Source organism: Emydura macquarii, unplaced genomic scaffold (assembly GCF_026122565.2).
Source record: "Emydura macquarii macquarii isolate MOO-44397 ecotype Brisbane River unplaced genomic scaffold, CSIRO-AGI_Emac_v2 contig_3062, whole genome shotgun sequence".
In the NCBI taxonomy this organism is placed as follows: domain Eukaryota; kingdom Metazoa; phylum Chordata; order Testudines; family Chelidae; genus Emydura; species Emydura macquarii.
Window position 1 is genome coordinate 2,651,767 of NW_027133199.1, and position 12,068 is coordinate 2,663,834.

The 12,068-nt window shown below is 38.0% G+C and overlaps 1 protein-coding gene across 9 annotated transcripts in view; it reads left to right on the forward strand.

Moving 5' to 3' along the window:
- Positions 1–12,068, forward strand: part of LCORL (ligand dependent nuclear receptor corepressor like) — a 170,859-nt gene that overhangs the window by 60,226 nt on the left and 98,565 nt on the right. For all 9 annotated transcript variants that reach the window (XR_010916652.1, XM_067530361.1, XM_067530358.1 and 6 more), the window contains exon 2: positions 9,141–9,206. Coding sequence is in view for 8 of the 9 variants with exons in the window: in XM_067530361.1 (XP_067386462.1) it covers positions 9,141–9,206 (66 nt within the window). In the remaining variant the exon portion in view is untranslated. The remainder of the gene's footprint in view (positions 1–9,140; positions 9,207–12,068) is intronic.

A 12,068-nucleotide genomic window follows, 5' to 3' on the forward strand; every position in this document is an offset into this window, starting at 1 on the left:
TAAACACAAAACTCCAGGATAGAGACTTGGGTGGTGAGAAGTGGGTGTCCAGCTCAGCTGGCTAATGAGAATGAGTGGATCCAGTGCCATATTGTCCCATTTGCTCCTGAGAAAGATCTCATATACATGTTATCAGTGCTCTACGGTCAACTTTGTTTGACATCTAGAGATATCAGCATAGTGCTGCATTTGGATTGAGTCTCCACTCATAATAAAATGCTTTTAAAATGAATTAATCTTAACTGATTCAAATTTGTATTCATATAATAGTGAGATTCATTTTTTTGGAGTTTTACAGACTTTTTTGAAGAAACTATTTTAGTAAGATGGTTGTGTATTTTTATCTTACAAAAATCTTGCATATCTTAAACATATGAGTTGGTATGCAGTAGTAAAAGGAATTGGAATTCAATGCTAAAACTTCCATAATGTTCTCATAAAGTGAACAGTTGTTCAGTTGTTATGAATTGCTCAATTCCAAAATAAAATATCCACATCTAATTTGCTGTGTTACAGTGGATTGATTTTTAAATTGTCAATTTTAGTCTTGTCTTGCATGTATGTCTTTAAATTATTTTTCTAAAGAAAAGTTAATTCTTCGAGTGGCCTCTGCATGTTCTCACTTTGTAGGATTGAGGCACCTGCACTGTGAGCCTCCAGAACCTTCTGGAAAGCATTGTCCATTGGGGTCACTTGCCCCTTCCTTACCTTTCCATCCTGGAGGACTCAGAAGATGTTAGAAAACAGTGAATAGGACATTTCTTACTTCTACTAGAAGATACATTTTTTTATTTGTGATTTGTGTCAAACTCTATTTGGTTGGCAATTGGAATTCAATTAAAAATGCACAAAAACAGCATTTAAATTTTTCATTTGTTATATACAACTACCTTAAATGTGGTGGATACATCATTAAAAAAATGTTTAGCAAAACATGTTTTATATATAAAAACTAATTTATTAAGCAAGGGAATCTGTAGTTAATGAGTTGAAATGATTGATTTTGGTCAGCTTACCCTTCAAGATTTTAGAACTGGTAGATATCCTCCTCTCAAATCTTATATTTATTCATATTGGAAGAGAGACAAACTTTTCTGTTTTTTCAACTCCCAGTCAGTTTCTTAACTTTGAATGAAGTAGGCATTGAACTGAAGTAGTTGAATAAACTGAAATGAAGAAAAGATCCTCTGCAACTGCAGAAAAATGCCTGCACTGCTGTCAAAAGCTATTTTAGTATTTCAACAAACTCTGGTTCCCAGTGCTTTTACCAGTTCAGTGGTTTGACTTTCTTCAAAACTTCAGCAGATTTGGTACAAGTCTTTTGATACGCTGTTTGGAGCCAGTCATCAATATGTGATCTGGCATGGACACAGCTAAAAGTTAGAATGAGAAAAAAGAGACTATCTGAACTGGAAGTTGAGGACCTGGCATATCCAGATATCAAAGATGACTGCTAGGATATATTTGCATAGGATATATGGATCAGTTCATAGACATAGCTGGGTTTGATTTAGCAGATTAACATCAGCAAAAGGAGGACAAGGACACTCTAAGAGGCTGTGAAATTTGCCATTGAACTTGAATCTTTCCTCATAGCAGTTAAACAGAAGAGGAAGCAGCTGCTAGTAAGGAAAATAGAAGCTGATCTTCATGAGGTCTGTAAGGACTGCTCTGTGCCTAACAATGGAAAAGATTATTCTAATTTGATTTGACACTTTTGAACTATTCAAAAAAATGATAAATTTGGTTTGTAAAACTAGAGAAACTGGCAATAGTGCAAAAAAAAATTAAGGGAAGCAGTTCAGTTAAATGCTCGTATTGTGAAAAGATGGACCACAAAACAGATTGTTATAAATATAAGGTTAGCCAGGGTAGCACATCACAAGTTCCTAGTTAAAGCACCTCACCACATTCAGATAATGGAGGAGTAGGGAGGGTGGCTCCATGCTGAAGGTATACCAAAATGAAGCGGCAAAGTTTGGAGGTACAAGGCTTGGTCACACAGTTTTTGTTTAGTTCTGGACAGTTAAACAATAGTGGAAGCTTGGCTATTGTGTGTAATAGGACCTGTGAAATGCACAGGAATAGTGGACACTGGCTCGAATGTAAGTTATTAAACCTGACATGCTAAAATGCTATGTAATAGAAGATCCAAAACTGAACACCTCATTGGTTTCAAATGGAGATAGTGGCAAGGGCAACCATCCAAAAATTGAGTTTGAAAATTGGACCTCTGGAATTTGAGCAAGAGGTTTGCGTAGCCAGAAGTGCATTAGTTGCTAATTATTACTGGTTTTAATCATAAAGAAATCCAGCCACACACCAGGAAAGGGTATCCTACAAATTCAGTGTGTAGAAATTCCCTTAAAGATGTGGCCCATGATCTTGGGGAATTTTAGCTACCAAAGTTTACATAGCTCTGAAGCAGGAACAGATTCCTGTTCATTTGCTGAGTGTTTCTGACAAACAACAAAAAAGGAACTACAATTGCAAAATGTGAACCAGTTGATCTAGAAAAGGGTGACACAAAAGAAAACTATAAAGGAGAAAGGAATAAAGATGAGCACCCAGAGTTTTTACTGTGTTCCAAAACAGTGCTTTACATTAGCAAGGAGCAGCTGGACAGTCTAAGAGACTTTCTGGTTAGAAATGAGAAAGTGCTCTTCCAGTTCAACGAAGGTATAAGCTGGGCTGCACTACTCTGTCACAAGATTGATACTGCAGGAAAATGGCCCATTAACAACCACCTTGTCATTTATTTATGAGTATCAAAGAGGGAAGAGGCTTTATAGGCCATTGAGTACATGTATCAGAAAGACAGACTTGAGAGGGCCTCACTCATCCGCTTAAGAAAAAAGATGGCAGCAGCAGAGTCTGTGTGGACTACAGAAAACTAAATGAAATAACTTTTGGATTCCCATCCATTACTACAAATAGATGGTACCCAAGATTCCTTGACAAGTGCAATCTGGTTTTCTACACTGGACCGTAGAGTGAATACTAGGAACTGGATATAAAGGACAGGGAAAAGACTACTTTTGCAACAGGACAAGGCCTGTGACAATCTAATGTGATGGTTTTCAGCTTGTGCAATGCACCAACCACTTTAGAGAGGGTAATGGAGAGGCTATTGCAATGCATGATGTTCTTAACAAATGGGCTATCTACGTGGTATTCTGGTGCAAGCTAAAACCTTTGAAAAGGAGTTGATGCGTTTAAAAATGGTCTGTGATAACCTTAAGGTTGCCAGTCTGAAATTGTTTGTGGTGTTGTAGCCATGTTAGTCCCAAGATATTAGAGAGACAAGGTGAAATTGTACTCCCCAAACATGTTTTTCCAAGAGATAATTTACCTTTTGAGCACATAGTTAGGGCGGAGGAGAATTTCCATGATGAAAAGAAAATTGAGGCTGTACAGAACTGGCCAGCCAGACACGTTCAGATGCTCAGAGTTTTGGAGGGCTGTGGTCCTATTATAGAAAGTTTATTTGTGAGTTTGCCAATATTGCAAATCCCTTGCATAGGTTGGATGAGAAAGGGAAACCATTTCAGTAATCAACAGAATGTGATTTAGCATTTTCAGAGTTGAAAAAGGCTTTTGTGACTACTTCTGTTTTAGCATGCCTGTATTTTAAAGCCTTTTCTATGTTGAACGTAGATGCTAGTTTTGTGATTTGGGGCAGTATTGACATAAGAACACAAAGGACTTGGTAGGATGGTGACTTACAACAATTTTTACAATTTTTTTGTTGTAAAATTTGTTTACAACAATTGAGTACATTGTCCAGAGACAGATTATTGCACAATCCAAAAGGAAATCCTAGCAGTAGTTAAATCTGTAGAACATTTTCACCACTATTTGAATGAGAGGATGTTTGTATCAGAACTGGCCATGTATCCCTGTAATAGCTATTTATATCCTAAGGGGCAACTTGCTAGAAGGTTGGAAGAACTGCAGAGTTATGATTTCACAGTCACGCACAACCCCGGGCACAAACATGGTAATGCTGCTGATCCTGAGTCTAGATTGTCTTGTTTTGAGGTTAACTGCAAACACTTCCCTAAGCAGAAGAGCAAGAAATTGGTTGCTCAAGGGAACAAATGTGCTCAGAAAGAAATGGTTGTCTGCTCTCTGCCCATAATTTGCAAAAGTGCAAATGTTCCTGGTTCATCCACTGGGACAGTAGATGTGGAATTGCAAGTATGGATTCCAGAGCAGTTAAAAGCTTCCCAAAAAGAGGATTCTGATATCAGAAAGTGTGACTGGAAAATCATTTGGCAAACATAGACACTGGCATGTAGTATCCTCTCCAAATACCACAGTAAAAATTGGACTTCTTGGTCAAAGTGTGAAAGCTTGGAACTTAAAGTCAAAATATTGTACAGAAGATGGGGCAGAAGAACAGTGAGTGATAGGTGCCAGGTATCAGCTGATTTGCCACATATATTGAAAAAGAGGTTCTGAGGTTATGTCATGATTTTAAAACTACTGGACATTGTGGGCTTGTAAAAGACGTTAGCTTAACTTAGAGAAAAATTCTTTGGATAAAATGCAAGCAGGATGTAGAAATTTGATGCTTGCATTGCAAAGAAGGCTTCTTCCTGCCCTCACAAGACAGGGCAAGCCAATATGCCAGCAGTATTTTGTGGAAGCACCAATGGAGCATACTGATGTTGATCTGTACGGGTCTTTCCTGAGACAGAATCTGGAAATCAGTCTTTGCTGGCAGTCATAGACTGCTTTTACAAAAATGGCCTGAATTTAGCTACTACGGAACCAAGAGTCTGTGACAGTAGCAAAGTTTTCAATTAATGGATTCTTTGTCGGGTTTGACTTTTGTGTGAGTTACAAACAGAACAAGGGAGAAACTTTGAATCTAAAGTGTTATACAGAAATTCTAGAGATCCACAAATTCACACCATCCTTGCACACTCGCAAGCAGTGACTGTCCTAGACTGCATTTTTCATAGAAAAAATAAGCATTCCTCAATGTCTTAATGAAACAGACCTCTCCTGAGTGGCTGAAAGAAAATTGGGCAGGAGGAGAAACTCCCAGGAGATTTGGTTGGGAGTAAAATCAGTTTGGATTGGTGTGAAAGTATCTTGGCAAAAACACTGTAAATATGTAAATAGATAAACTTGTGCCATTTGTAATTTGTGATTTGTTTCTTTGCTTTCTCTTTGGGATAGATCATACAGGGCATCACCATTTTGGACTCCAGTGGAGCAATGGGCAAAGATGAGAATGGAGTGGGAGTGGGGTGTTCTGCTGCAGGCTGGGTGAAACCTTCTTGAAGCGGGTGGGTATAATAATCTCCCCTCATTTGGGATAAGTGTAAGGCTATGTCTACACTGGAGCACTAATTCGAATTAGCTTAATTCGAATTACAGAAAGCGATTTATAGAAAGCGCTGCAGACTGTCCACACTACAGTGTTTGTGCTGCTTTCTTGCATCCACACTGGCCAGCCTTAATTTGAATTAGAAAGCAGTGCAATGTGGGAAGCTATCCCACAGTGCAACTAACCATAGAGGCTGTTGTGACGAGTGTCATCATCCCAGGATGCAGTGCTGCTTCCCCCACCCCCAAACAAACAGGAAAAGGATTTTCATGCTGTTTTTTTACTCCCTTGATCGCCATTGCTGCAGACACAAGGAGCCAGCTGAACTATGCTCTCATTTTGACCGTGACAAATACTTCACAATTTATCCTGGATTACTTTAGAACTGTATGCTGTTTGCCTTTTCTGCTCCCCCCACCATCCCCTGTATATTGCTTGCCTTTGATTTTTTCCTTCACCAAACGAACCCCCCCCCCCACCTGCATGCTGTTTGCCTTTTATGCTTCCCCTACCACCTGATGTATATTGCTTGCCTTTGATTTTGATTCTACAGGTGTCTGTAGAATGTAAGATAAATAACAACGGAGTCAGTTAGTATATTAATACAGTGATACAAATGTTTCCATTTCACTGATGGAAAGCATGATATAATGTATCCACATGTAGCACTGTGAATAAACTCTTAAGAAAGTATCAATTTCCATGATTGAACACTGAAACAATGTAGCAAAGAATTTCCTCTCACTGCAGGCATTTAAAACGCATTCACCATGCGGGGAAGGGGGTGGGTGGTGAAATATTTCAAAGGGACAAACTTTAAAGGGCTAAACTTTCAAAGGCATAAATCTTAAAGGGACAAACTGCAAAGGGCTTGCTGGGCAGTTAAAACGCATTCACCACACGGGGAGAAGGGTGGATGGTGAAATCTTTCAAACCTTAAAGAGACAAACTGCAAAGGGCTTGTTGTGTGTGTGGGGGGGGGGGGGGGGGTGATCGCAGCTTGGATATTAAACCCATTCACCACAGGAAATGAAGATTTAAATCTTCCCAGGGCTGCTTTGGGAGAGGGTACTGAAATGGGGCATCATGGGATACAGTCTGGAGGCCAATTAATTCGAATTAAGTCCCATTGCATCCACACTCACACTAATGCGAATTAACTGATGCGCTTCAGGTGCTAATCCACTTGCAGAGGTGGTTTTATTAATTCAATTTTAAAGGCTCCTTAGTTCGAATTAACAATGCGCAAGTGTAGACGCAGGAGTAATTAATTTGAATTAAGGGACTTTAATTCAAATTAAGCCACCAGTGTAGACCAGGCCTGAGAAGCAGTTAAGCTCCTTTCTGGAGTAAGATAGCTGAAAAAAATAGGGGGCATCCACCCAAAACATAGACCACATTCAGAGTTGGTCAGAAGTGGAGCTGTGTGGATGGAAGAACTTTGCTATGGCCTGAATGCAAATGCAGGGGGCTGGGTGGTGTTTGGTGACACTGTGTTTGTCTGAGAGGGAAGCAGACACAGAAGGAAATAGGAAAGCGCTGGTAGCATGGACCTGAGAGAGAGCAAAGAGAGGAAACTTTTTGGGCAGAATATCAACTGCAAGAGATTTGGAATTGTGAGCAAAAAACTGTCCCTATAGTTGGATTCCTGCTGTGTTCAGGGAAGCAGGACTTTGTGTATGTTTTTTGTAAATAAACAGGATTGTATCAAAGAAATAAGTGACTCCATCATTTTTTTTCTGTTAGTGGAAACAATCACAAGATTCTAAAAAATGGTTGATCACTTGGGTCAGACGGGGTAACAGTATTATACATGAAACATGCAACAGTACATTGGCCCACATTTCTGAATCAAGGACATTATTGCTGCCTTACTGTCAAATTTGCTTGCCTTTTGTTGGTTTTCTGCCAGTTTTAATCTTAGTCAGATGGGTTTCTCACACCAACATGAAGGCATCATCTATTAATATTAGTTGTTTCTCAGTTAGTTAATGTTACTCAATGTAATTATTTGTATTTAATTGCAGTAACTTTGGATTTTTGTTGCCAAATTGGTAAAATATCTCTGAAGAGGGAGACAATAATGTAGTCAGTTAGCTAACCTTTTGTTGCTATATATGGCCATGTTTACACTAAGAAAACAGTTGTATTTTAACATGTTAAAATTCTAGTGTAGACGAGGCAATCTGTGTTTCTTAAATGTTAGCTGGTCAGGAAAAACCCTGGGCTCTCCCCTAAATTTTATCTCAATCAGCTAACGTGAAAACTTCAGCTACAATCTTTTTTTCTACCTTTATCGTGTTAGCTGGTTAAGATAAGCCTTAGAGGGGAGTCTAGGGTTTATCTTGACCAACTAATGTGTTAAAATTACAACTTGCCTTGCCTATACTAAGATTTTACACCAATTAACATATGTTAAAACGCCTTTTTCGATGTAGTGTCGATGTAGTCCTGCTGAATAAAATAAGGTTTTGATTTGTAGTACATTGCCATGTAGTACATCCAGGTTGGGGAGAGTAAGTTTGAAATTCTGGTTATGCTATATAAATGGTAATTGGCCACATCATAAGAGTGATCTGTGGAGTGGAAAGATAAAAGAGTGCTTTAACTACATCTTTATTAAGGACTGTGCTTGACTACCAATAATTAAAGCTTCAGATACTACTTTTAATATTCCCCTTAGCTAAAAATTAATTTATTATATAGAAGTTTGTAGTAGAAGGGATAAAAAAAGCAATTGGGAGCAGTTGCAACACTATAGTACTCATTTTAAATATACTTAGGCAATGGCTATGCTACAGAGCTTACAGTGGAGCAGCTGCCTAGATGCAGCTGTGCCACTGTTGTACCTACAAGTGCAGATGCTCTAAGCAGACTGGAGACTTGATTACTCCAGCCCCTGCAAGCGGCGGTAGCAGTTCTCCTGTTGACATAGCACTGTCCACACTGGTGCTTTGATCAGTACAACTTACATCACTCCTGGGTAACATAACTTATACTGACTTAAGCTGTAGTGTGCACATAGCCCAAGATTCCATCCTGCCACTCAAGCACAGTGTTAGAAACCTCTCCTTACCCTCCAACAGTAGACTTGAACCACCTCTTTTGCTTCCTCTTGTCAGTCACCTCCTGACACATCATCTTTTCCTCCATTATGGAATTGATATTTCCAGATACCTAAGGTAAACTGGTAAATTTTGAAAATAATTGAATTTGTCTCATCCTTAATTTTTAAAAAAATGTGTGTGAGACTAGGGAGAACTCTTGGGAGATGCAAAAAAACACCCCCACCGTTGTATAATTTCAGATATAATTCAAAAAGAGGAAACAAGCTTTATATTGATCTAGAAAAGTGTATAATTGATACATTTGTAGGAATGCATATTCAAGTTATATAATTCTGAAGATCAAAGCTGAGAATTTTATATTTTGAAGCTCACATTTTTGTCATGGAGGAACTTACCTCTCAGTGAAATCAAGATATTACTTCATTTTGTGGAGACACTATGAGGTTAATCGTCTCACCTTTAAGTGGTTATTTTAAGTCTGATAAGGTTGTTGGGGCATGGCTTAAAAGGCTGATTCGGTACAGATGGCAATTGCCTTGTCTTAGGTTGATCTCCTAATTCTGTTGAACAGCACTAGAGATGAAAGAATAAATATTTCTAAATGGTAAATTGTAACAATTTTTAGTTGCAACATATATTTAAAAAGTTTTTGTCTAGTTGTGGCTTTTGTGTTTGATTTATTTTGAGGCAAAGATTTTGTTCATCCATTTAAATGTCTCTTTTGTTTTCAGGTTTTGAAAGTATTTTAGAAGGGCTCTATGGACCAAGGCTACGAAGAGACCTCAGTTTATTTGAAGGTAAATGACTCAGTATTTAGTTCACTGGGTTTTATTTACTAGCTTTTCTCTTAGTTAGAAAATTTCTTTTAAGCATTTATTGAAGTCTGAGAAGGAAATCTGTAACTGTGAAACTTTATTGTGCTTTCCCTAATGCATTTTACATCTTAGCCTCCTTCCAATCCTCATACTTAGTGTACATATACAGAATTTCAAGCAAATACAGTAGCTGTAACTTCTTAGTAATGAATTGTCTGGATTAACTAGGCATCCCTAAGTAGCTGGCACAGGAAAGATTTTCTTTTCTGGAATATTGTATCTCTTATTAACTTCTTTTTGGGTTTTGGGGAGCAACTTTTAGAAAAGGAAGGCAAACAGCTCAGTTCTCTGACACTGTTGCTATCAGAATTAATTTAGGAATCATGAGGTTCTTAACAGCAATTTGTTTTGCATAATCACCTACTCTTAAAAGACTAACCTAATTTTTATAATACAGTCTTCTTTGAGCATCCGTATGACTTCATCTTTTTCCAAGTTTGCAGAGTTCTTCTGGAATAACTAAAGTTATGAATTTTTCCTATCAACTTGAATTTTAAAAAAGTGTACTTTGTGGTGTGATGTTAGTAAATGATGGAGCCATATTAATGGTTTGTCACTAAAACAGCATAGGGGAAGCCTGCATGAACTTTCCTGAATTTTTAAAAAGAAAGGACGTTGTCAAGTCCATTTGCATACTTTACTAAGAAAACTTGCTCTTTTTAAAGCCCCTTAGCCATTCAAAATCTTTTCCCTTATCTCACCTGTCATTGCCTCCCAATTTGTTACTGTATCGTAAGTGTTATGCTATTGGCAGTTTGTGAAATGGATATAGTGTAGTATGCTATAAAAGCTTCATTAGAATGAATTTGGATAACTGCATTACTTGAAGGTGGCAACTCCACCATTAAGTTATGCAAATCATTTTATGTCAGTAAAATCTTTGACACACTGTTCCATCATTTTATATCTTTTGCATTTATTTATCATATTTTTTCAGGGAAAAAATATCTTAAAAATTGTAACCATTTTTGTTTGTTGTTACTGTTCTTTGTGTTCCCTCCACCTGTAAAGCCAGGTGTGCCATCAGTCCAAGAGATAAGACATTTATGTAAGTTTTACATCTTCCTAAAAATAACTTTTCCAGAATGTCACAGTTTTGGGTCTGATACGGTACTGAGTACTGTGGTAGAAACAAATACATTTCACCATTTGGGAAGGGATCATTCCTGACTTTCTAATGGCATAAAGAACGCCTTTTCTAGACATATGTACTAGTGGGGCACAAGATACTAGATTTTAAACCTATTAGTGGTCCAAGATTTTAATATTCCTAGCCATTGGAATTTTTAAATTTAGAACATGGGAGGAAGAAAAATCTTTTTATAGTTGTTTTGTAAGTGGATTGAAAGCCGTTCAGAAGTATGGAATGTTAGTAGTGATAATGGGTAGGATGTAGGTGATGCAGGCAAAGGAACATGATAATCTGCATGACAGTGTGATCTCACTTCTACGTAATAGGTGCATTTATGTATAGGAGATATATTATAGAGGAGCTGGTAGTGACCCCTGTATTTAGCCTGTCAAACACTTTCCATTATAAAGAATTTGTGTAATCTTTTCTTTGAAAAGGTCTCACATTTCCCTTGTTTACAACATGCCTTTGATATTTGACATAGAGAATTTCCCTTGGATTGCAGAAGTGCCTTTTCTGTGTCCCATGAAATTCCATTCAGATTTGGCTGAGATATATAGTGTTAAAAATTGCCATTTCCCTTCTCACTTGCGTTCCTCAGTAAAATTTTGGCAACATGCCTGAATCACTGTTCTGAGCCTATGGGCTATATGTTTGACACCTCTGCTGGGTTCATGCCCCTGCTGCTGCAGCAGCAGCACATTAGACCATGAAACTGCCAGAGGGGAAGAGAGCCAGGCTGGAGTGCTTTACCACTATATTTTTAAAGAATGTATTTATTGGTATTACAGTTGCATCCAGGAGGTTTGACAAAAGCTCCCTTGATCTAAAAGTTCTAAATTGATGAACACATTAAAGGTCATCTTGTGCTTGCTTGAGGTATTAAGTTCACATCCATTGCTTCAGTGGTCAGGATCTTTTTGACTGTGATTTAGCAATGGAACTCCTGGTTACAACTGACTAGTTCCACATCATCCTACCTCTGAATGACAATGCATTTGATCATTTTTATCTCTTCGCATGGGATTCATTTCAGCAAGATACTTAAATTCATGCTTAAGTATCTTGCTGAATTGGGTCTTAGTTTTTTGTCCTATTAGAGAGACAAAGTGGATGAGGTAATATCTTTTATTAGACCAACTTAAACAGTCTCTTCCATCTTGTATGTTGCTGTGACACTTTGAGTAAGTTTCCCAGACCTGAAGAAGAGTTCTGCGTAAGCTCAAAAGCTTGTTTCTCTCATGAACAGAAGCTGGTCCAAAAAAAGATATTACCTCACCTACCTTGTCTCTGATATCCTGGGACCAACATGGTTGCAACAATACTTCTTTCTCCTATTGTCAGTTTTATGTTTAGAAATAATACATTCATTTCTGAGTACCTTCAAGGTACTGAAGGAGTACTCGTGGAGGAGTTTGAAGCTTCTTGCATCAGTTAGTCCCTCAGACTTCATGTTTCTTCTCTCACCACCTATTGAACAGTTCAGTTTCTGACTGCATGAGTAGATTCAAAGATTCATTACTCTTTACCTGTTCCTTCTGGATCTTTATTTATTTTCATTATTAACAAGCTTTTCTTGCCTTTTCTCCCAATCCGTTAGAGAACCTCTTGGCCCCACAAACAAATCAGTTGGTTCACTTGATGCTGTATCA